Genomic DNA, 25,894 nt, shown 5'->3' with positions numbered 1-25,894 from the left:
GGGAGCATCGCTGGGCTCCTTGAAACACAATGTAGGCTTCTTGTTTGGGATTTGGCCTTCTCCACGTGTCTTTCACGGCTTTCAGGCAACAACCTCCTGCGGGGAACTCTTGGGGTTCTCTACCCGTAGCTCTCGTCCCTCAGTCCATTGCTCTGCTCCAGTAGGTTTGCCATCGCCCCGGATGTTCGGCTCTTACTCGAGTTCCACCTTGCTCAGGGTGTGTCTCTATGTTCCGCCTTTTATCCGTATGAAGAGAGCTAATTGGTATCAGATGTATGCACTTGGAGTCAAGTGCCTGACTTTGCCTGACCCAATTAGCGAGACATGTCCAATGCGATGTATAAGAGTTAGAGTTAGCATTATTACTCTGTCACCCTCTTCCTCGGCCCAGTGTTTGTGTGGAAAGGGGGGGTGGAGTTGGGACATCAGAGAATCCTAAGCAATAGGAGGTATAATGGGTACGGGAAAGGGAGGAACATTGCGTCTCACCATCGGCTGCCTCAACCCCCACTCCCTAAAGACCCCTCACCCAGGTGATTCTCCCACACTGGTCCACCCGCAGGAACTGGATCGAAGAGCGATGGCCATGTCCTGGCCACCTGGATGACAAGTCCCCGAAGACCAGCGGGTGAGACACCCTTTGGTTTCTCACAGCACCCATTCTAACTATGGTGCTCAGCTCTCTGCTGGCAAAGGAATCCTTTCCAGATTCTTGGATAAGAGGGCTTTTTGTCCCGATATATAAGAAGGGTCCAAAATCATCACTACTCTTTTACAAGCCCATATCGCTCTCAGATGGGAGTTCCAAACCAAAGTTATTATTTGCAAAGTACATGGATGGATTGGGCATACGAAAATGAAATCCTCTCCGATATGCAGTTGGGATGTAGGTCTAAAGTGGGGGACCGCGCTTTAGCGCCTGAATATGCAGCTCACTATTTTTGAAGAAAAAATTTAATTGATGGCAATAAATCATATGTACCCATCCTTTTCATAAATATTCTGGTTTGTACTTTGAGGTGGAAGTAGTATACAGGGTATTTCCGTCAGAGCGTTTAATTGTTAAATCACTTCAAAGTGAATTGTCACTCCTCAACTGCCTTGTACAAATATTGTCCAATGCAACCATACAAAAATAATTAAACCCTTTTATGCATTCTTTAAAGTTTATTTTGCCTGTTTATTCATTGATATCTATTCATGTTTGCAGTGTAGTTTCCTATGATTCAGATGTCAACCCCTCTTTTCCCGCTGGATTGAACCACTGGTTGAACACCACACCCCAGGATCTTCACAGGATTCCTATAGAGTGTAAGAAGACATCAATTAGCTGTCAATATCAGCAAGGTCCATCAACAAGGTGATTGCATAACCCTTTGCCCTGTAGTTTAACGGAATGGCAACGATTCATGGGACCACTAGCATATAACTAATGAGTGCGTAATGTAACTAAAGAGGAAATGCTAGTGCAAGGCTAAGGTGACTAAACAGTGCGCAAGTAGAGCATGCAGAGAAGGGGCAAGCTGGCAAGGAAGGCACGGGAGCAGCAGGAAGTGCAGAAGCTGTGAAGTTGGAGCAAGAGGATAAATGAGAAAAGCAGCATGGGAGAGATGGGAGCAGGGAAGGGGTGAACAAGTACACAATGGAGAATGTGCGGAAAAAGGACAGTGAAAAGCAAAACAAGACTCTGATCCAGCAGCATTGTTGAGAAGGTAGCCTGGACAATCAAGCAAGTCTGTAGAGTAACTGGAAAAGGAAGCTTCAAGGGGCTGAACAGGACTGCAGGAATGATCCATCCACCGAATAACATTGCACAGCAACTCTCTAATACTAGGCCTGGTCATTTATAGTCCTCGCCATTCTCTTAGCTGGCTAGTCCTTTGACTATATACCGACTACAAGCCTAATCCGACAATGGTGACTGATCTACACGAATACTCAACATTGCCATTTACTCCTTTTGATCTCCTTACTGCCTTCTGACATCTGTTCCAGATCTTCCAGCCTCTCATAAGTCCTGTTCTCATTCTATGCCGGTAAGGTAGCTCAGTGGCTTGAGCGCTTGCTGCTACGATCTGTGCGTGATCTGCAGGCCATAGGTTTGAATCCTGGCAAGGCCACCTCAGCCTTTGAACCTTCTGAGGTTGATAAATGAGCACCAACTTCGGTTTGGTCATAATTATATGTAAATATGTTCTATGTACAGCGCTCTCTCTTGTCCCTTGGATGATATATATCCATTGTTGTTTGTCAGTAGCTGGGAAATATTGTTTGCAATCAAATAAAAATTGCCAGAATAATAATAATCAATTAGAAATGCCAACACGAGGGCAAGTCCTGAATAATGTTATCTGTAAATCAGTGACTGTTATTAAGTTAATTGTTAACTTCAAATTTTCTGTATTAGCTTTAAAATGAATTATTCTACTAATACTCCATATTATGTGACTCTGCATCAAAACAAGGAGTCGCATATGAAAAAATGTTGTCACAGGCAGTGAACAGCCTAGCTCCATTAAAACAAAGGCTGGTAAAATCTCAGCCATCCAAGCCCTGGTATTCAGAGGACATTTGCAAATTGAAATTTGCAAAAGACAAAGCATTTAAAAACTGGCAAAAATCTCTGTCCAAAGAGGACAAGTCAATATACTCAGGAGCTTTCAAATCATATAAATCAACCATATGCGAAGCAAAAGAGAATAGGATTAACGGTGCCCCGTCCAATTCTAGGGAACTTTTCAACATCCTGAATGTATAAAAAAATCTTTGCCCTCTACCTAACACCCTTAATGTCATGCCTGCTGGTTTCCTGCCCTCACCAGTACTAAGCCAAAATGTCTACCATCTGCCTATAGAAAGAGTGCCCGAGCGTTCTTCACTCGTTTGAGCTCCTCGGCTCATCACGGTCAGGTTGCACAGAAAGCTGCGTATCACGTCAGGGCCGCGTCCTAAAGACGCTATTTAAACTGTTCATGTGTGATAATCAGGTGCTTCTGATTGTTGTTTCAGCCTGAAGCTCTGTCCGTCAAATACTACGCCATCCGGCTGTTCCTTGTGACATTCTGCTGACGACTTGGATTTGTTTTACAGACTTATCTATTGCCTCCACCCACAGCCCCTGTTAATTGCTGATATCCTACGACTCTGGCTTGAAATACGGGCTGCCTTACTCTTTGTGGAATTGTCACGTCTTTTGCCCGCATGTTGCCAACTGGATTACTACACTAATCCCTAGCCTCGCTTCCCACTCCGGGGCTGCCTTGATCATTCTAGTGCTTGGAACTCTTCCACTCCATGCAGGTGCCGTTCCATGCCGTGCACTACCTCTCAGCACCTTAGGCATTTCAGAGCCTTCCATTCCCCCCTCCTCCCCCATCCCTGAATCCACATCGAGGATCCATTTCTAACTGAAAACCCTCCTCATATCCTCTCCTAACACCTTTACCCAAAATAACTTGCCACCATCCTCTGGACAAGTAATCAGGACCACCATCAAACCTCCCTTACGGTAAGAGAACTCAGCGGAGGAGTATTATCAAACCCAAGGGCAAGTGAAGGGGGTGGAGGGCGTTGGACTACGTCTCCCTATTCTCACTCCTTTTAACTTGCATTCCTAGGGGGACTCAAGAAGAAGGTACACTACCACCCAGGAAGGTCTGGATCCCTTACACTGAGGTTAGTCCAGCATAACAAAGGGTCTGCTTAATCCTCTTTGAGGATAGTCGCGATTTGTGCCTCTTTAATCCAGCCTGGTGTGTTTCCTGTTGTGGATTCCTTGCCCTTTCAAATGATTTACTCCTCCAGCTTGTCCTATTGTTAGTAGCTAGTGAGGTGTATGATTGGGAAGGTCTTTATTGATTTAAGAGGTACGGACTGTTCTGGGACCAGTAAGGTACCCATTATACCGGCCAAATGGCTCGTCCTTATTCCTGGTGAGTTATTCCTTATTCCTTGCTTTGAAGTTTGTGACGAACTGCGACAATTAAGAAAGATGCACAATGGTGTCTGAATATACAGAATTCTATGCGTAACAAAGTGGAAAATATCAAAGCTGATATTGCCACTAACCCAACCTCCCTATTGAATACCATCCCAGAGAGCAGCACCGAAAACCCTACTTCATCCACACCTTGTTTCGTATTCACTGAAGTAACAGAGGTGGTGCTCCCGGATACTTTGGAAAGACTGAAGTCAACCAATTGCAAGGGTGACATCTGGCCAGCATCAATTGTCAAACCATGTGCCAGTATTCTAGTTACCATGATCACCAAATTTGTTAACCTCTCATTCAGAGAATGCCATGTTCCTAAAGTTATTAAAAAGGCGTGGATTGCCCCCCTGTTAAAAAAATTTCAAAACCCTTCACTGGATCCTTCAGTGGCTGGTAACTACCGACCAATAACAAACTGTAAGGAAGGCATGGTATGAACAATAAAACAGACACAAGTGACCACAGATCAAGGGTGTTTATTGAACTTCGGTTGGGTTTGAAAAACGCCTATCTAATCCTAAATCTAAAGATGGGAGCAATCTACAACCATCAAATAATAATAACACAGTCCTAGTGGTGTCTTGTCAATATGAAAGGGCCTATACTAATAAACCTATCGCCAATCCTTACCTCTAAATGCAAATAGTGTGGGAAGCAATGTTATACAAAAGAAAAGTGTTCAAGAAATGATATGTCAGGATATTCAAGCCGTTGGCTTCACTTCCCCACGTTTTCAGCATGGTACAAGGCGGCACACTCGAGCTTAGCACAGTCTCTGGCTTCTCTAGCACAAGGGTGAAGTTCAAATATCCAACATCATGGCCTTCTGTGCCATAGTCTCTTTGCCATTCAAAGCCTCTTCTTTCAGAGAGTCTGAAACAAAGTATTTCGCATGTGCCCAATTTTCTTAGGATTTTCCCTATTCACCTCGGATCACCCTCTGCCAGGCTCAGATCCACTTTAATACAATGTTCTCTGGATTTTCACGTATCCAATTTCTCGGGTGATTAACAGTTCACCCCGGATTCCCCTCCACCGGGCTCTGATCTGCTTTGACACAAAATCTTTAATCAGTCTCCCTCATCTGGGCTCGGACCAATTTATCTATTGTAACACAAAACTAACTTGCTTTAACCCAAAGTTTGCAATTGATCTCCCTCTGCCGGGCTCGGAGCAACTTTATCTACTTTGCCATAAACTTTCTTTACTGTATCAACATCGAAGACTTTCGATTGTGCACAGGATTTTGCTTGACCTGTTGCAGGACCGGTTCGATTCACAATTCTTTGCCTCTCTTTTGCTTTTGTCACCTCTCAGCTGGATACCTTACAGAGACCTTTGAATGAGCACACACGCAGTGCCGGACCACTCTGTCAAAGGTATCGTATCTTGGTTGAAAAAAGTTCAATCATAAGCAGTTTTACTTTACTCAGGCTTCCCTCAGTCGGGCTCGAGTCTGTCTTGGTTTCAACAGTTCATTTTAGACACCTTCCATCACAACTCCCCTTTCTCTTTATCCGTCGCTGTTTTCTAGAACTACAGGTTCCACAATGCATCAGTCACTTGTTACGATAATTATTTGAGATGTCACAAAATGGGATCTCATTGTACACGAAAACTCACCGGTTTGCGTGGCCTTCCCTTTTATCAATCGGTGCCTTAGTTAGGGGCCGCCAGTGACGGCCTTGCTCCTCCCCAACTCTGTTGTTCACCCGGGAGGGAACCGGGCAGCCTCCAGCCATCCGTGGCAGGAGAACACACGCAGTTCAATGGAGAGGGGAAGGGTTTGGAAGCCTTGACTCTCCGCTTCCACCTCTTCTGCCTAGCAGAGCTTGCCGGGACTGCCTGCTCTGCTCCACATCTGTCCCTCCACCAGTCAGCTCTGGGCTGAAAAGGATCTGGGGCTCTGCTCTCTGCCTCCCCTTTACCAGTGCTGGGTCTGGTCCACTGCTTTCTCCCAGTGCTTGGGATTCAGGTAGGGATCCTCTGCCGGACTCAGCCTTGCAACTGCCCCTTCCTGCTCAGCAGCCTTCCTTTATACACCTGCGATATTAACAGGCTGCGGGTGTTGGGTCAGGGTTAGGACAGCCTACTGTCAAGGTGTGATTGTCTGTTTTCTGTTTCCTAAAGGTTTTTTTCCTTGGTAATCCTTATACTCACAGTCCCTCTCTTCTTCATCTCAGTGCTTGGGTATTTCAGTAGGGGAATGGGATTATGGCAGTCGTGGTGTTCTACAAAAAAGAGATAAAGATGTTGTAGATTTTTGTCAAGAAAAGGGGTTTGATTGAATGTAGGTTTGTTGAAAATTGGGTTTTGAGGAAAGAGGGGTAAAACTCACGTTGGAATTTAGGGATGGTCTTTGTTTTCCCTCATGGTTTTGCCTTTTCCTTACAGAAAGGTAGTGGGGTATGATGGGACTCTGTTGACAATATCCCATTACAATTGAGGGGATGTCGGGTAGGGGTTTATCGTAACGGGAGGAGTACCATGTCTCACCGAGGGTGTGTCTCCCATAGTCCCCACGGACACCCTGCCCAGGTCATCCTCCCTTGCTTGTCCGCCCCCAGGGTTGGGATCCAAGAGCAATTGCCCTCCCACGGCCACCTGAACAAAGGATCCCCAGGAATAGACTGGGAGAGAGGCCACATGTTTCTCACAAAACACACCATTCCTGCTAAAAATCCTGGACAAAATTGCCCACCAACATATCCAGGCCTTTCTAAATAGCGGGACCATTCTAGGCCCAAAACAGTCAGGTTTCATAAGTCACCACAGCACAGAATCCACTTTGCTGGACCTGAAGACAAACATCTTTAAACTTCTCGATAGGGGTCAGACTGCCCTTCTGATGCTTCTGGACCTGACAGCAGCGTTTGATCTGGTTGATCACACCACATTGATAGACAGGCTACAAGACTCTGCTGCCTTTTCTGTGGAAGCTTCAAATTGTCATTCCTCTCGGATCGTACAGCTAGAGTGTATAGCGAAGAAGCTGTGGCAGAAAGCTTTACACTGCCCTGTGGCGTTCCACAGGGTTTGTGTATGTCTCCTACACTCTTCAATATTTTCACCATGTCTTTATTCAAAATGCTGGATGCCAAGGGAGTGATATACACCAACTACGCTGATGACAGCCAGTGTCTGATTCCCCTACTGGTTACTATGAAAGAGACACTAAGACAATCAATACCATCTACAGCTATATATACAGCTGGATGTTGTCAAATGGGCTTGCCCTAAACAACACAAAAATTGAATTCATGATTGTGGTCATGTCACACAGGCTTCGCAAACTTCTCCTTTAAAGTGGCAGACTGCTCACTTAAGACCTTACCCAACGTAAAAACTCTAGGTGTTCTAGTAGATCAAGATTTAAATGTGAAAGCTCATGTTAGCCATGTGGTCTCTTGTTCATCCTACCAGTTAAAGCTTCTATCTCTCATTCGTCCGTTTCTCCACCCTAACAGCTGTGCCACAGTTGCTCGGGCTATAGCCCGGACTACTGCGCAAGTCTCCTACAGGGCCTGGGATAAAGAGTACTTAATCATCTTCAGGTGGTTCAGAACAACACAGTCTGGTTTGTTTGTGGGCTGCAGAGACATGAGCACATTGCTTCAGCCAGGACATCTTTACACTGGCGTCCGATCAGGATGCGTGTGGTGTTTAGCACACGTTGTATCGTCCACAACTGTCTGTTTGGAAAAAGTCCAACCTATCTTTCACCTTTGCTTGAATGGCTCCCAGTCAGGCGCACACTTAGATCTAACAATGCTAGCCTGCTGGAGACCGCAAAAGTGAAATATCACTTGTTCAGGAATGCTGCTTTCCCATGACCGCTCCCAGTCTCTGGAATGCCCTGCCCCCGATCTCAGATCCGGTCACTCACTGGCTTGCTTCAAACACAGACTCAAGACTTTTCTTTTTGAATAAGCCTTGAATTCACTTCCCTTGAAATCTGTGATCTGCTGATATTCTTTATATGTTCTGTTGTTCTGTTTTGTCTGCGCTTCTATGCCCTTGGGCCTCGTTCCAGCGTGTTACGGTAATGTTAAAGGATATTTGACCCGCGCACTATCACCACCGGAGTGGTCCCCTGGCGCTCTGGCAGCTCTGAAAAAAAGGGAAGGAGGGGGGCGAGTTAGCGGGAATAAGCTGGAAAAGCTGGAAAAGTGCTTCCCTGAAACTTGAGGAGAACCATCTCCGGTTCCGGAAGCACCTCAAAACCTTCCTCTTCGCTTCTGCCTTCTCTCTCCCTCTCCCCTGCTAAACCTGCTTAACTCCCCTCCGAAGTCTGCACTTAACCTGCATCTGGGCCACTCTGTGACCTCGGCCCAGGGCCCAGCCACTCTCCACTTGCACTGCCTCCCTGGCTCCCCCTGCACTGCGGGACTGTCACTGCATCCCTACAGCCCCCTTCCCAGCACTTGCTCTGCACTTACCTCGCACTTGCCACCAGCTGGCCCTTTTATTTATTATTTATTATTTTATTACGCTACTTACCTTGTATTGCACTTTCCCCCCCACCTCCTCCCCCTGCACTTCTCCTTTTCCCCTTACCTCTGCACTTGCGCGATCTGAATGACACCTGGCCTAGTAGGATCGTTTGTCTGTCTTCACCTTGTTTCCCCCCCTCCCTGCCTCGTCGCGCCTTGAAACACTCGTGTATAGGCGCGTTACAAATACCATATCATATCATATCATATCAGAGCAGTGATGTGCTGTTGGCAGCCTCAGCCCGGTGGGTCCGTTGGCTGGGCTTGGAGTGCTTTCCGTTCAGTAGCCGTCGTGTACTGTTGTGCGAGTCTGTGTGTTTTGTTTTGTTGTTGCAATGTAGTGAAGTTTGTGCGGTTTGTTGTGCTATAGAGTTGTGGTTGTTTTGTTTAGAGTTTGAAAGGTGTATGCAGAAGGGTGAGATTGTTAGTCAGTTGGTTATTGATTCATGATTGTACGCTTGGTCCAGGCTTGGTGAATCGCATGACAATCATTGACTCACATTTCTATCTAGATATTGTGCAGACTAAACTTAAGAATTCCATCTGAATGTGGCATATGCTAACGTTTACAGTTCTATCTAGATGTTACGCAGGCTAGTTGAGGAATATGTCCAAGTGTGGCACATGCTAACATTTACAGTTCTATCTAGATGCGACACAGGCTAATCTTAAGAATTCCATCTAGGTGTGGTATATGCTAACAAACACATTTTTATCTAGATGCGATGCAGGGTAGGTTGAGGATTCCGTCCAAGTGTGGCACATGCTAACATTTACAGTTCTATCTAGACGCGACACAGGCTAATCTTCATAGTTCTCTCTAGGTATGGTACTGGTTAACATTGTAATGCATTCACATTTCTATATAGATGTGACACAGGCTAAGGTTAAGAATTCCATCTGAGTGTGGTGCATGCTAACATTCACATTTCTATCTAGATGCGACGCAGGCTGAGGTTAAGAATTCCATACGAGTGTGGCACAGGCTAACATTCATATTTCTATCTAGTTACGATGCAAGCTAAGGTTAAGAATTGTCTCTAAGTGTGGCACATGCTAACAATCATGATCCCATCCAGATGCAGGCTAATCTTCACAGTTCCTTCCAGGTGTGGCACTAGTTAACATTGGGAAGAAAGTTAGTATGTGTTGCAAGGCAACATTTACAGTCCATTTACAGTGGTCACAAGTCTCTCTGAGTATGCATTGTGTAAGTCTATGACAGTCTACGGAAAGGTAAGGTAGAGTGGCAGGGGCTTTCTGGAGTAGAGTAATTGCTCTACACCCCACCCATGCCACACTTACAGTTTTTGTTGGTGTCTGCTGACTTCCTTGGCTTTCGCTGTAGACACTCTTTGGAGCCGCCCCTTGCCTGGGGCCTTTAGCTGAAGGGCTGCTGGGCAGAGGGCTGCCCTGAGGAGGTGGGTTATGAACAGTGAGCCAGCCAATCGGGGAGGGGAAAAGGGGTGGTCTGGGAGGGACGCGGGGAAAGCGAGGGATGTGCGGGTGGCGATCCGAGGCATGGGGGCAGCCTCAAAGGGCAAGATGTTGCTCCCCAGGGCCCATAAGGGTCCTGGGGGGGGAGGCACTCACCTGCACCTCTAGATGTAAAGGAGGCAAGTAGGGTGCAGTGCGGCCGCTAGGCCCAACGAGCACAGAGGCTCCACCAATCAGGGGAGGGGGTGGGCCGGGAGGTGGGAGAAAGGAACGCGGGAAAGCAAGGGAAGCGCGTGTGGTGATCGGGGGCATGGGGGCAGCCTCAAAGGGCAAGATGTTGCTTCCCAGGGCCCAGGAGGTTCCTGGGGGGAAGGCACTCACCTGCACCTCTAGATGTAAAGGAGGGCGCAGTGTGGCCGCTAGGCCCAACGAGCACAGAGGCTCCACCAATCAGGGGAGGGGGTGGGCCGGGAGGTGGGAGGAGGGAGAAAGGAACGCGGGAAAGCAAGGGAAGCGCGGGTGGCGATCCAGGGCATGGGGGCAGCCTCAAAGGGCAAGATGTTGCTCCCCATGGCCCAGGAGGTTCCTGGGGGGAAGGCACTCACCTGCACCTCTAGATGTAAAGGCTAGGGATGACTCCCTTCCCCTGGCTTCCTTTCACCTTGTTTTACTGGTTTTTAGATGTAGGTCCTAGACCTGTAGGATTCTGCTGCTTTTCTTTGGCAAATGCGGTTTACTTTCCTGCCAGGTACTGCGCAAAAGAAGAGGATTCGTGATGCTCTTCTCAATTGGGTGCGGACCCCAGACCTGTACTTCTCTATCTGACTGCTTTGGCAGTCCTGGCTCACATCTCTGCCAGGTACTGTGGCTAAATTGGGTGCCAGTCTCAGACCCATGCTTCTCTTTCAGACTGCTGAGATCGGCCTGGCTCACCCCTCTGCCAGGTACTGTGTTGAAGAAGAGGATTCATGATGCTCTTCTCAACTGGGTGCGACTTTCATGTCTCTTGAACCCTTCAAAAGCCCCACCAAGCATCCTGGCAACCTTGGTACCTGTGAGGGTCTTGCCTAAACTCTCCTGGTGGTGTGTAGCTTTGTCGTGTCTCCGGTCAGGTTCCTGCAGGCTTTGTTCACCTTTCTGTATGCTGCTGTATCGGCTCCGCAGCACTCTACACCGGCAGCGTATCTGCCTCTGACCAGGATGTCCCACAGTCTTTGTCGTCTTGAGGTTGGCTCCTGTAGCTTTCCGGGGTGTCTGACCTGGGCGAATGGTAAGTGGGCTTCCCAGCCGATTGGTAAGAGCCCCAGATGCCGTCTTCAAGTCACTCTGCTTTCCGGCTCTCACATTCCCGGCTTCTCCAGGGATTACTTCTCTCTGGGTTCCTCCAGGGAGAGTTGGACACTCTTTCAAGTCCCTCGTCACTTTTTATGCTCATACATTGTCCACATTGACTTGAAGGCTTACTTTGGTTCTTCTCGGCATTCCTCATTGCTGCGCACTTCTTCTTCGGCCCAGTATTGGCATAGTCAATCTCTACGGGGTTAGTTGGATACTTCCTCATCCCAGTCTTCTAGTGTACTTGAGGTGGATAGTCCCGACTCTTACTCATCTCAGTATTTCTCATGAGCGTTGTGTTATGAACCCCACACAAATACATGGAAGTGTGGGGAACCAGTGTGTCCTGTATAGTGTAAGAGGGTGAGGAGGCTGTGGTGCAGTGTGGACATAATGCGTTCTCCCAGGATAGTCGTCCCTAGTCCCAAAGCTGGGATCCCTCTCCATGAAATCCACCCGCTGAGTACCACCCCCATGGAGTCTATCAGGTAGCGGCCTCACCTCCCTGGCCTCATGGGCGGGGGCTCCTCCTCTGAGAGAAGTGACGACATCCAAGGATTCGTCACATACTCTTGCCCTAAAGCTGCTGGCTTCCTCATCTTCTAAAGAAAAGCGGGACATGAAATCCACGTTTTCTTGTTCCTTTCCCTTTCTATGTTCAACACCAAAACAGAAGGGTTGAAGAGGATGAAGGAACCTGCGCATTATCCTAGGGTTGCTGTCCTTTCTAAAACTGAGCCATGTAAGGGGTGAGTGGTCCGTGATAAATTTTAATTTCCTACCTGTGAGGTAATATTTCAGGTATCCTATGGCCCACTTTATTGCTAAAGCTTCTAGTTTAATGGTGGCGTAATGCCTCTCTCTTGGGAATCTTTTTTGGCTGCTGTAAAGCACCGGATGTTCCAACCCATCATATTATTGTGATAAAACTGCCCCTAGCCCTTCTTCAGAAGCATCGGTTTGTAGTAAAAACCCATTACTAAAGTTAGGGACTTTTAAGACCGGCTCCCTACATAGAATGGACTTCCGGGAATCAAAACCCTTTTCCCATCGTAACTTCTGAGGTTCGGCATTCTTTAACTTATCGATTAAACAGGAGGTGATGGTGGAGTAACTAGGGATGAGCCTCCTGTAGTAACCGGGAAGTCCTAAGAAGGCCTACAGATCCCTTTTAGTTTTGGGAATTGGTGTTTCTTGAATGGCCCAGACTTTTTCCAACTGTGGCTGCACAAGTCAGTTTCCCACAAAGAAAAGTACTTAATTGCGAATTGTGCTAAGTGGTATTTATTTGGGTTGGCAGTTAGGCCAGCCCGTTTTAGGGCTCAGGTAATTTCATTCAGAAAGTACATGTGTTCTTCTCCGGTTTTGGTATGCATTATAATGCCATCCAGATAAGCACTGTAAAAGCTGGAATAGGGCTGCAAATTCTGGTCCATTAACCTATGGAAAGTGGCAGGAGCGCCATGGAGCCCAAATGGAAGGACTTTAAAGTGAAAAGGTCTGCTAGGGGTGGATACGGCAGTTTTTTTCCCTATCTTCCAGTTTAATGGCACCTGCCAGTAGCCCTTGGTAAGATCAATCGTAGAGGGGTAGACGGCCGTGCCCAGTCGATAGAGATCATCAATCAGTTTGTTTAACAGATGAAATATCACATAAAGGCGCATAGCCCAGAGAGAACGTAGGGCACTGCTCCTTTGGTTTTTTAGCAATGGTGGCAGGAATCTCACTTTTCCCCTGTGGAATTGGGCAGTCTTCAGTTTCTGGCTTTACATCCCAGTTACGGCTAGTGAATTTTTTAATTAGAGGGCCGTAAATATGTCTCACAAATATGCCTTTGTGATGGAGCGTAGTGAGGGAGCCCAAACCAACCAAGAGGTGTTGGGGGTGGGAGGCGGGGGGTTGTGAAAGCAGGTACATTCTGTGTTTAATGGCTTAAAATAGTGCTTTTTACAGCACACATTTTTGAAAAATTGGGTAAAATGCCAAACAGTTTGGAAATTGGTTCTGTGGGGTAACTCGTAAAAAATCCAATACATACAAACCACCAACAGTGCATAGTAGCATTTCGCCAACACATTTTCTGGTTGCCTTTGCCCTCAATATATGCCAGTAGAAAAATATTTTCATGCTGGCTCCGCCAATGTATGCCAATATTCCCTTATAAGCACATATTCATCTTTGCTCATAATGCCAGTAATGATACTATAAGAAAACATGTCCACTCGTGTTCTTCCAAAATATGGCAGTAGCCCATGTAATAACATACTCCAGTTGGCTTTACTATAAAAAATGCCCTGCCACAAAATGCTAGCCTAGCTATGTAATACTTATCATGATTGCTTTATCAAAGATGCACAATACAAAATGACATACCACAATAAGAAATGGCTAGACTGGGTGCATTGAAAAGCCAGTTTAGCTCAATAACACTTATCATGCTTGTTTTACCATAGAAGCCCGGTAAAAAAAAATGCTGTGCGTGCTCTCTGGGCCCCCCAGTGACTCGCACACGCACAATGTGATTATGTGCGCATACGAGCTGCTGGGGGGCCCAAGGAGAAGGGACAGTATTTTTTACTAGACATCTATCATAGCTGGGCAGTAAAAAAAACACCATACCTACTGCGTGGGTCTCCCCAGTGCCTCGCATGGGGAGCTGATGTTGGCTGTTGCACAACCCCCCCTCCTGCCAAAATCAGCTCCATGTCCCAGTACAAACACGCGTGAACACACATTCACACAACTTTCACACGAAGCATACACACACATACACACACACACACACACACGACGAAGTGAGCGCCTTCCTCCCCGATACAAACATGCCGTTCCTCAGCCTGCGTCCCCAATGGGCCATGCATGGTTGTGCAAACAAAACACCCTCAGCTTTGCATGGCTCATTGTATATGCTAGAGTGGGTAACAGAACTGTCAAACGGAAATCGTGTTTTCCTTCAACAGTTCAAGCCGGCCGAGGAGTGCTCCCTAAGCTGCAAAAGAGAAGCTGAGGGAGTGCTCTGTGTTTATACCGGGCTGGCTCCTTGGCTCCTCCATAACGGGAGAGGGTGCCCGTGGGTCGGCGACCCCTCACCCATTATGGAGAAGCCATCACTGGTACATCGCCAATGAATGTATGTACATGGTTAGTGTGGCTGGAGATTAAATACTGTTGACTTTAAAGTCATGTACATGAAATGCACTGTTCTTAATGCAGTCTTGAGGGATCCATAGACATGCCCCACAATAGGAGGCTACAAGGATAGCTCAGCAGGTTGACTGACTTTTGCTAAAATATTATATATTTAAAACTGGCTGTAAATCCTATGCCTTTTTGCAATTCCTTATTAAAAAAAAACAAGTGCTATAAAATGTGTTCAGCCAGGGGATGGGTTGGGCTGGGCTGGTAGCTTGCTTATATTCATGAGTGTGGGTGAATGTCTGTCCCTGTAGTGAAAATCAAAGGTTGCCACCCATGGCCACAAAAATTACTAAAGTTAGGGACTTTTAAGACCGGCTTCCTACATAGAATGGACTTCAGGGAATCAAAACCCTTTTCCCATCGTAACTTCTGAGGTTCGGCATTCTTTAACTTATCGATTAAACAGGAGGTGATGGTGGAGTAACTAGGGATGAGCCTCCTGTAGTAACCAGGAAGTCCTAAGAAGGCCTACAGATCCCTTTTAGTTTTGGAAATTGGTGTTTCTTGAATGGCCCAGACTTTTTCCAACTGTGGCTGCACAAGTCAGTTTCCCACAAAGAAAAGTACTTAATTGCGAATTGTGCTAAGTGGTATTTATTTAGTTTAATGTCCTAATAACTGCTGTCAGCACAATAGAAGCATGTATTTGTGACTAAGCAGTTTGACAAGCATATAACAGTTTTAGTAATATACACTGTGATAAAAAACAAAGGAAGGGGCACAGAAATCGCAGGATATTTGTCTGGTAGTACGACAAAAAAGAAACTTATTTTAAAGAAAACTAGTGCACGTAAGTTTAAGGAGCATGTTTCAGTTTGGAAATGTCTTTTTTTTATTTTTTCCGACGAAAGTTTAAGCTGCACGTTTGGAAAACAATCGTGTGCCCAGCATGTAGGTAGCCTGATTTTAACAGTGATTGCCCCCACCCCAGTGATATTCATGGCCCATTGATTCCCGTGGTGGCCCTTTCAGGCCAGAAGAAAGAACATGGGCTAAGGTGGGAGAAACACCTTTAAGGCTCCTGGAAGAGTGTAATTTGCCAGAGGGGTCGGGGTAGAGGGCAGGCCACCAATTAGGGGGCGGCAAAGCATCCAATAGGGGGAGTCATTTGCCCACGTTCCCCCCCCCTCCTCTCTACGGACGCCTATGCGTGGAGACCACCATGCTGGTTTGAATGTGTTTTTCCTAATTTTGAGTACTTACATTTTTTGTCAATAGTTCTTTTATGTACACCTTACACTTACTGTTCAGTAGTATACCATGTGGGCATTTCTTTATTGTGTGTTAATGCGCGTGCAAACTGTAATTCACCACCTCCCTCCCCTGTTACCTCCTGAGAGTGAAGCCCTAACTGCTCTGTCGGAGTCGGGAATAATTCACAGGGAATCCTCGCTACCACTAGCAGATGGATCTTCCCCGCTGGGGGCCTTTTGTAAAATCACTCTAACAGAGTAGTGGGAAAAGGGCTACAGAAGCATGTCTGAAGAGCTGCAGTGTGCTAAACATATGCAATGGAGGCACTGTCTCTAGGGCGGGTATAGTGGATGGCACTGTGAGGTGGCCTGCCATAGCCCTTCAAAATTCTATACAGTTTTGGTTGTATCCCACGGGTACATCCAGAAGGATGTCGCCAAAATGGTAATACCGTTTCTGCCACGTGGAATGCTGGAATTACCGGCATATTCCAAGTGGCGGAAACGCTGGTAAATCCCCATTCCATGGAGTCCTACTGGTGCCGGTAATTCTGGCATTCTGTTTGCCGTTGGGCGCAAGATTTACCTCCAGCTCTTGGCTGGAAGTAAATTGGTGCCCCCATGGCAAACTTGTATTTTGCTGGTGCGGTAAAAGTGCCAGTGCCGGAATTACCGACCGTTTTACCAGCAAAACTGTATTGAGGCCCTGTATATTTCTTCTTCACATATTCTTTTTTTGTATTCTGCTTTCCATTCTTCAAGCGGATATGCATGCGTGAAAGCATGTGTATCTTGGTGCCTGGCCAGGTAGGGCCGAGATTAGGCAAGATACCTGCTTGTGCAGGAGTGCATGTGGTGCGTGCCCCAGTGAGTGTCTCAAGAGAGCTCAATCACCCACTCTTGAAAGTAGACATCACGCCTGCTTACGCACTGAGACCCATCTAAAACTGAACGTCCCCTCTTCCCTGCCCCCACTCTAGCTCCTCTATACTGCAGCTATTTCCTTGGCACCTGTTTTTTCCCCCTTTTTCTTCTACCGCTAGTAATCTTGCTATCACCTTTTGACGCCTCATTTTCTTTCTCTACTCACATTTCTATTATTGCTCGCACTTGTCGCTATCACCTATACAACATTTGTCAAGCTTGTCCATTCCTGCCCCGCCACCCCTCCCTCCCAATGCCACTAAACTTCTCATCTTCTTCCTCTTCCTGGTCTCCCTGCCTCCCATCTTGCTCCCCTTCGTTCTGTCTTTTAATTCCTCCATTCGTTTTCTCTCGACTCTGCCTCACTGTGCTGCCCTTCTCTCTTTCGAGAATCGACTATTGTTTCATTTTCTTTGCATAGTCTATACATGTCTCCCTGGTCTCTCCCTTCCCATCTCGTTTCTCGTATCTCTTGTTATTCCCCCACACGTTCCCTGTGCTCTGAATATCTGTACCTTCTTTCTCTTCCCAAATCCCCCTGTGACAGAGATGGCAATCCCAACTCCAGCGCTGTATATTTGGTTTCCCCAGAGCAAGGGTCTGCAACCTGTGGCTTTCCAGATGTTTTGGACTACGCTTCCCATGAACCCTTGCCATTGACTATGCAGGTTAGGGCACATGGGAGTCGTTGCCGAAACCTCTATAGAAAGAACCACGGGTTTCAGATCCCATCCGTAGCGTCGCATATGTTGTGTGTTGTTTTTGGAGCCCTTTTGTACATGGCTCCATTAAAATGAACAAGCGTGTCCTTAAAACATACATTAGAGGAAAATGAGGGCATGAAGTTAAAAGTTAAACGTGTCTTTTTTGGATCGCAGTTACTTTTCGATTACCTTGTCCATTTCACTTCCCTGGCAGCGGAAGTATGTGTGTCACGTCCCGCTGTCACCACCAGTCTCGCGTCTTACCTATAATAGGCTGGTGCCTTTACCACCATTGGTGCCATTCCCCACGGATCCGACACTGGCCTTCCCAGCAGGCCTCCCGAGCCGGATACATGAGAGGTGGCACACAGGACGTTGCATACAGCGTGCTGGACGCCACGCAAACAAGATGCATTTTCGTCGTCATGACAACAACATTGTTCTTGGCACAAAAGCTGTGTGCTCTGCTTCCTGTGCTTCTTACGCTCCATTCCTTTCCCTGCCTTGTGCTCTCCTTGCCTTCTTGTGTCCGGGACTGTTCTTCTGTGTTCCTGTTTCCCTGCCCTTCTCCATTCCCCTCCTGGTGGTTTCCTGCCTCCTTCTGGCTTCTCTAGTCCTTACCTGTGTTTTGGTCTGTTAACTTCTCTGACCTGACTCTGGGTGCCTCTTTGTGTATCCTCACTTGGCTCATCTGGATACCACCACAGCCATACCACATACCACAGGGAGACAGCATCCAACCATCCTGCAGTGCCATATTCTCAGGGTGGAAGGAGGCTACTTTCTCCCACTCAGCTAACTGCAAGATCAAACCTGGAAAGGTGATGATCCAGCATTTCTACCAGGAAATTAGAGAGTCAGTGTCCCACATCATTTGGCCCTCATCGACCTTCACTGGCTCCCGCTGTGCACGCACAAATCACCTTCAAGTCTTGCTGTATCATCTATAAGGCAGTCTCCCTCATGTCCCCCAGGTACCTTGCAGAGAAACTCAACATCTCTGGCAGACAGCGCACCTCCAGAAGCCAGGACATGTGCAGACTTGAAATCCTCTGCTGCAAAAAGGAAACAACCAGAAAACAAGCCTTCTTGGCCTACGCCCAAGACTATGGAACCTCCTCCCCTTCAGCATCAGACTCGCCTCCACGCTCCTACAATTCAGAAAAGAACTCAACACCTACCTCTTCAACGAGTCTCTCCTCATCAACACCTAGGCCATCACGTCACCCCTCGCGCCACCTGACTTGCTAGATGCCACCTGCCCCTCTCCTCCCTGCCACCTGGTACAGCTGTACCCCTCCTCAATGCCCCTCTGCATCCTACCCACTGCTATTTATCTGTTCTGTTGTTACCTCTGAAAAGCGTTCTGTTATGCATCTGTAATGTTGTATACCACTGTAAAGCGCTCCGTTGTGTATTTGTATTGTTGTATACCTCTGTAAAACACTTTGTTGCTTCTCAAAGCTGGGTCCGCGCTCAATAAATACCATAATAATAACATGGATCAGGTATGTGCAGGAAATTTAGTATAAGGCAAACTGGGGAATGGACTGCCCACTGATCATTGGTCGTTGTCTGTATTCAGCGTGTTACAGAGTCTGCTTTTCCGCTTTACCTCATCTGATGATCCATTTGTGTTTTGCTTTTTATGCATGCTTTTGAATGTGAAGTAGGTCTAAAGGGGCATGTCTGTGCTCTGCACAACCTTGTGGTTTACCCTCTGTTTTTGTAATTTGACAAATAGTAGGCAGATTTTCTGAGGTTTCGTAGACGGGGGGTTAGGGGGTCATTGTCGCAGCATAATGAGGTACTCCTTTGGATCTGGCATATAGATGGATAGAGCCTCTTCAATTGCAAACAACCCACCAAGCTTGTTTGGTATTTATTCTTGATTGCGGTAGTGCTTAAACAGCAGGAGCGAGGATAAAATTCAAGTGTATTTTTTCTGTGTTGAGTCAATATAAATTGCTTGATAGGGGTTTACTCTACATTGTTCTTGTTCTGGTTTCTATAAGGCTTTTGTAATTAAATGTGTTTTGAATCTTTGAACACAAATCATGTCCGTGATCGTTTTCCTCAGCCATGTCTGTGGTGGACATAAATGCACAAAGAGAGAAGATCCGGAAGGAAATTGAGGTGCTGGAGAAGAGCTTAGATCCAGAAGATGTCTCGATTGAAGTTGTTGTATCGGCATCAGACCCAGAGTCTGACTCTGAATCTGGTGAGTTATGCATGCCGCCAAAGACATTGGGAACAATCTTTTACAATACTTAATTATGGATAAAGTGTGAGGGCAGAAAGATTGGGGGTTTCATATAAACTCGAGCAAAAATCTAGAAAAGTAGATCATGTTATTAGTGTGCAAAAATGAAAGTATGCTGCTTTTTGCATTCCAAGTCTATTTCTTTATTTTTTTTTTTTACAGGTGGCTGTAAAGTAACTTTTGCTATGAGAACCTTTCTTGCTCCAGATACTCCAGACCAGCATATGACACAATGTATATATTACACACCACATCCCCAACCCCTCAGCCCATTGAAATGTCTTCACAATACCATTGAGGAACTTTGATGCAATGGCGCAGACCCTGCAGGTGAAGCCGATCGTACAAATATCCTGGGCATGCCCTATGCAGTTTAGTATAGGCCATAGGCTCCCAGGACACCTTGGAACACTGGTGCCTCACGTAATCCCACTCGACACCTTCGATCAGAGCAGTACTAGATAACAACAAAACAAACACAGAGTACTTTGGGGGAAATGGCACCAAAACTGAAACACCACTGGATGAAGCAAACATTGCAAGTTGTAGGTCAAACACAGACCTTTCAAGAAACCAGAACACAACTCATTACAAGTGTTAGGGAGTTTTACAAAAGTCCACCTTATATAGGACTTTAGAAGACTCACACTTGGAACACAGGACTCCAACTCTTAGTACAGACTTGAACCACACATGTTTTGTTGGTAGTAATGGCTGAGCAGCCAGGCTTATATTAGGAGAGAGGAAGGGCTTTAGGGAGGTACAAAGAACTTAAGAGCATACACATAGGCCAAAGAAACACTGACACACTAAAGTTATATACAAATAATGGTTTATTTTATATGTACACTAAGGTAAAGGTGATTCTTCAGAAAGACAAGTACTATAACACACAGTAAGTAACTCAGAACAATGACTGCAATCTTTACAGTAAGTAAATCACTTTGGTTATACTTGTAGAATGGCAGTATGAAATTCAAAGGTAAGTAAGACACTTTAGCAATAACTTTAAAACACATTTTTTAAATTTGCTTTCATTTTAGCAAAAGGCAGATATTCCATTTCGTTCATTTACAAATTATGTTTAAAATCTCAAGAGTGTCCTGGAACAATTTAGTCAAGAACTTGACGACTGCAGTCGCATGAGAGGTCTTTCCACCATTCATCAAAATAGTCCACCAATCTTCAGAGTCACGTACAGTGCACTCAGATATCAACTGACCGAGTTGCTTACTTCTCTCGTCTTTTAGCGCTGGACAGAGTAGAAGAAGATGTTTCAGTGCTTCCACGATTGACTCCTCTTTACAAAAACGACATTTATTCTGCTGAGATTGAGCTCATATTGTCAGGACTTCATTTGTGGGTAGAAGGTTTAATCGTACTCTGATAAATTGGTCCCGATACATTGTATTTGGAAACTTTGTTAGATACATGAGTAAAACATTTAGTTTCCGCATCTCCATCACCAGATGGGCTACAGATAGATAACCAGCGGCAGATTCCAATGTCAGAATCCAATCATACTCTTTCAGTTCTTTCTTTACCCATGGCGGGTTTGAAAATAAGACTTCGAGAGGACATCCAATTTCGTTCAATTTATCAATGTTATCTTTTGCCCAATTATTTAACATCAGACTGTTGTTCAATTGGCACCTTGTCCAGAAACCAATTATGTCGATTACTCCCTCTGTTAGAATTTCCAAAACTTTAAGATCTTCATTTTGTCTTTGTTTATTTCTATCCTGTTTGTCTTGATGTAAGATTGAAGCATATCCAACTACCGTTGGAGGCCGACTGGAGTTTGGTCTATCAAGACCAAGTCGTCTGCGTAGACTAAAAAAACGCGGCAGCTGGACCCCCTTAGCGTCGGCTGGAAACACCTAATTAAGGGCTCGGGTTACTTCATGTCAGCCAACAAAAAGTTAAACAAGGCCGGTGCCATAGGACAGCCTTGTTTCACTGTTTTTGCTGTGGAGATTTCACCTGATAAGAGACCTGATTGATTCAGACTAACTCTCATAGTTGTGGCAGAGTGTAAAGCTATTAGTGGGCCAATAGTGTTTCTGGGCAGTTCTCTACAGCTAGTTTATCCCACAACTTGATTTACTTGGTCGAAAGCCTGGACCATGTACACAAAAGCCATGAAGAGTTGATTGAGTTACCTCCAATGGATTTAACTAAAGCCCAAAAGTCACTAGTCTTCCGACCTCTAAGCATTATCTCAGCGTCATACTGGTACATGATTAATCTTTGCGAGTGTAGCCATTGTTTGTATTTCCTTTCCGCGCTTTTTGCAATAGCTTCATCGTCTGGATGTTTTGATTTTTTTTTTGCAACTCGTGTGGCCTTTCTCCTTATTTTACTTTTTTCTATGAGTTCTGCATTAAAGACATGTAGACTGTTAGAGGCTGTGAAAGGCGCTTCTGTTTTTTTGTATGTTGTTATTCTAAAAGGGGGGTGTACTCCACCTTTGATCCCGCATTTACAAATTCAGTAGTAAGTTACCTAATGTTACACTTTACCAATTTTAAACTATTTCCTCTGTTGCATACAGATACGATCACAGGAATAGTTTGTCTATCACCAGGTGAAGTAGCCGTCCTTTCCATATATAACAGATGATGGTCACTGTTTGTCGTCTTTACCACATTGACCATTGTGACAAAAGGGAGAAGTCTTGAGACAAAGATGTAATCTATTATTGAAGAACAATCTTCACTCTCCCATGTTGCCTGTGGCGGTGTATCACCCTTAATGTGGCTATTTAGCATGTGCATATCCTTGGATGCCATAAGTGACGACCATGAAGTACCTCTTGTTATTCACGTGTTCCCTTGGGTTGAACCCATCAACTGTTGGCCATCCATTATGCATTTTGCATTTAAATCTCCACATAGAATGACATGGGGGTGGTCTGCTGGTTAATATATGCATCATCGATCAAGTTTGCTGTCATATCTATGAATGTCTCGTTGGTAATTGATTGTGTATTCCAGTATAGGTTGATTAAAACCAGTTTTGGTGGATTGTTTAGACCTTGTGGTATTTCTGGGGCCTGCCATCCTATAAGAAGTTCCTAAGCAAATACACTTGATGAAATGATTTTTATATGGTTAAGTGCGCTCCCTGATTTAACTGCTGTTAACAGGCGTGATGTGGGTCTCCCTTTATTGCCAGGCTCAGGGTGAGATCGTATCCATCGAGTGCAGGTTTTTCACATAGCCAAGTTTCTTGGAAGCAAATTAGATCATAGTCGCCCAGATTTATATTGCTGATTTTGGTAAGATCTGAAAAGCCTTTGGTATTCCACAAGGCCATTTTAAGTCGTGTCATCCTGGACACGTCCCTGATTTTCCGAGATCTCCTTTGGAGAGGGATCATGAGGTTTCTTGAATGGCTACGGTTGTTCGTGTAGTGCTAGGGCACTCGGAAGCCAAGACCAATCTGAGGATCTTTCTCTCTCGAGCAGAGCCAGAGTGGTGGTCCTGACATTCGTAACTTGGTGCTGGCACTGGTCCAGTTTGATGGTCACACTCAGGTTTGATCCAGGACCCTGTGGAGCTTGGCCCGTCTGTAGGGGATCCAGATAATTCGATCTTGGTCTTAGATCCAGTTTTTCTTTTGGTTTGATCCCGGACCCTGTGTCTCTCCTGGGTAGTGCTTGTTGCACTGGTGGTAACCGTCCGCTTCTGTTGGAATCTCTACCTGATTGAGATTGAAGCCCAAAATTAGGAGGCTTTCTGCTGCTTCAATCAGCATATCCTTGACCACCGGCGAAGTAATATGTATGAAGATCGAGTTAGAATGCTGTTCGTCTCCGAATTCAATGATCTTCAGATTTTGTGAAGTCGGTTGTCTTAGGGTTGGGATGCAATGCGGCAGTTCCATCACCTTTCTTCTATTGAGTATGAAATTGTCATCCTTATCAAGGATTCCCTGCAGCTTCAGAGGTTTTTGTTCTCGTAGAGATTGGCCTGGGAGTATGTGACTGTACAAATTTGTCCTTGGACGATCTTTGATCCACTAAACGTTTTATGATTGTGTCTCTATTTCGAATTGAAGGCTGTTCACTGGCAGGAATCTTTCGTCTTTCTAGATAATCTCAACCAGGGTTAGAGGTTTTTGGTATGGTTGAAGAGACTATCCTACGCTTTTGATCTTGGCTATTTTGTGTTTGATGGAGTTAGCCTGTAGATTTCACAGCTGATGGATTTGGAGAATCACTTAGATATCTGACGTTTGATTTGTTTGATTCTTTCTTTCTTTTCTCTGAGAGGGTTAGGAAGCGCAGAGACTGAGTGTCTCTAGATGGTGATTGAGTAGAGTTGCCGTCCGTTTGCTTTTGAACAGTGATCCCCATGGTCACTTCCTCTGTCATCGGTTAAAAATCTAGATCTTCAATTGAATACATGGATAGGTCCATCATAGCTTGGAGTGTTGGACTAATATCTTTGTCTTTAGGCGGAGAGTCCTCCAACTCGCCTCTTCTGTATGGACCAGCAATAAAGGTGGTATGGGAGGAGGTAGGGTTTTTGCTGATAGATGCTTCCTCAGAGCTTGTTTCTGTCAAGATCTGAGGTCCACGTAGATTAAAGTACCTCCGTCCCCAAGCACCAGTCAGAGAGGAATCAATGGACTCACTGACCGGTTATTGAGGCCACAGGTGGCAGGAACAGCAAACTCTGGGTCCCAGATGACTGCAAGGCAAAACAGGCACGTTAAGGTTAAACAAAAACGGTTTCACTCTGTCATAAACCAAAAGCAGGAAATGTAGAGGCACCTACCAGTAGGGAGACCGAAGAAAGAACAGATGTCAATTGGTTCCCCCCTTGTTTTCTATAAGATGTCGTGGTGGAGACAGAAATTGGGTCAACAGGGTTGTCGCCAAACCAAGACAGCAATGGGGTGCCACCGTAGGATAGTAGGGGACAGGAGAGGTATTCTGATGGGGATCAAGGTAGTCCAGGGTAGTCCAAAGGCAAGGCAAAGCAAAAGGTTAATATCCAGAGCACCAGAATCCAAATGTAAGACACAAAGTAATCCATCTTCCGTTAGCCAGAGTCACAGTAGTTCAAGGAATCAATCCAGTACAAACAAGGCGCCAAATCCGAGGAAAAAAAACAGGTAGCAATCCAGAAAGACCGAAGCCAGGTCCAGGATACAGGAAGTAAACAAAAAGCAGGAATATACCCCAACCGCTGCGGAAAGAGCAACAGCTGAGAAGCGTAATACGGCATACTTGGAGTCCCTTTATACTTCCGGCTTGGAGTGAACAGACCTCCATCGGGTTCTATGTCCAATTATGGACTAGTTACTGGGAAATCCGTTTTTTCTTCACCAAAACCCGTAAGTCAGTTACAGACGGGGGTACTAGTTAAAATTGTCATTTTCCTCATGCCAGAATTATCCTGCTACTTTATTGCAATTTGGCAAGGTTTAAAGACCACAAAACTACCAGAAACTGGTTATTCCGTCTGTTCAAAAATTATAATTGATTTTTCTTTATTAAGGTACTCTTATCTTATAAGGATGCATCTTTCATTATCATTCTTAGAATTACTATGGGTCTTCATCCACCTACACATCCGAGGCTCAAGATCTTACCTATGGGTAAGTGCCCATTTCACAGAAGCAGAGTGTGCCCATGCGGGTCAGGGTCACCAATCGTCTTAAAACCCTTTCTGGGGAGGCTTGTCCAAAGGATTTAAGTCGCTACAGCGGCCCAGGGACAACTCTTGTTACATTCAGCTCTACAGGGTGAAAGACACACCGTATTAAAAATGGGTGACCCTTAAGGAATTACTTCTATAGTTATAATCCTTCCTCTTTGGTGCTAAAACAGGGCTAGTCCTAAGCTTTCTAATAAGTCAATTTAATCAGTGCACCAATTTCCTAAGGTTCTCTTCACTTAAATTAAATATTCCTCATTCAATGTTTAGAAAACCTACCCAATTATTCAAAACACACCGCTATGCTAAGGACACCCTTCCATTCTTACCTGGGCAATTTTAGGGGTTCAGTCTCCTTAGTTATTTCCACTCGCCATCTACAGCCTCCAGCCGGTCTCGCAAAATGAGTCCTAGATTGGTTACTACTTACTGGGCCTTTAGGTAGGCCTCTCTACTGCCTGTAGAGACACGTTTTGGCGCCAAAACATTTCGGATGGCCACCATCATAGAATAGTACCATAGGATTGGACAAAGGTCGGCCATTTTGAATAACGACTAGTCCGCTTCTCTCACATCAATGCCTCCTTCTTGGAAACCCTCAGTGCACATAGTAAAAATGCCTGTGCATGGGAAAACAAACACTCATTTTCAATCGAGGTCAGCAGGCACATGGTTACCACCCTAACC

The 25,894-nt window shown here is 45.6% G+C and overlaps 1 protein-coding gene across 1 annotated transcript in view; it reads left to right on the top strand.

Annotated features, from left to right (window-relative positions):
- Nucleotides 1-25,894, top strand: part of SNAPC4 (small nuclear RNA activating complex polypeptide 4) — a 676,731-nt gene that overhangs the window by 51,547 nt on the left and 599,290 nt on the right. The window contains exon 2 of the mRNA XM_069609574.1: nt 19,356-19,496. Coding sequence (XP_069465675.1) covers nt 19,358-19,496 — 139 coding nt within the window. The 5' untranslated portion in view covers nt 19,356-19,357. The remainder of the gene's footprint in view (nt 1-19,355; nt 19,497-25,894) is intronic.

The sequence above is a fragment of the Ambystoma mexicanum genome, chromosome 8, assembly GCF_040938575.1.
Source record: "Ambystoma mexicanum isolate Mex_15411 chromosome 8, UKY_AmexF1_1, whole genome shotgun sequence".
In the NCBI taxonomy this organism is placed as follows: Eukaryota; Metazoa; Chordata; class Amphibia; order Caudata; family Ambystomatidae; genus Ambystoma; species Ambystoma mexicanum.
Note: the sequence above shows the minus strand (reverse complement) of the source record. Positions and strands in the feature narration are given on the sequence as shown.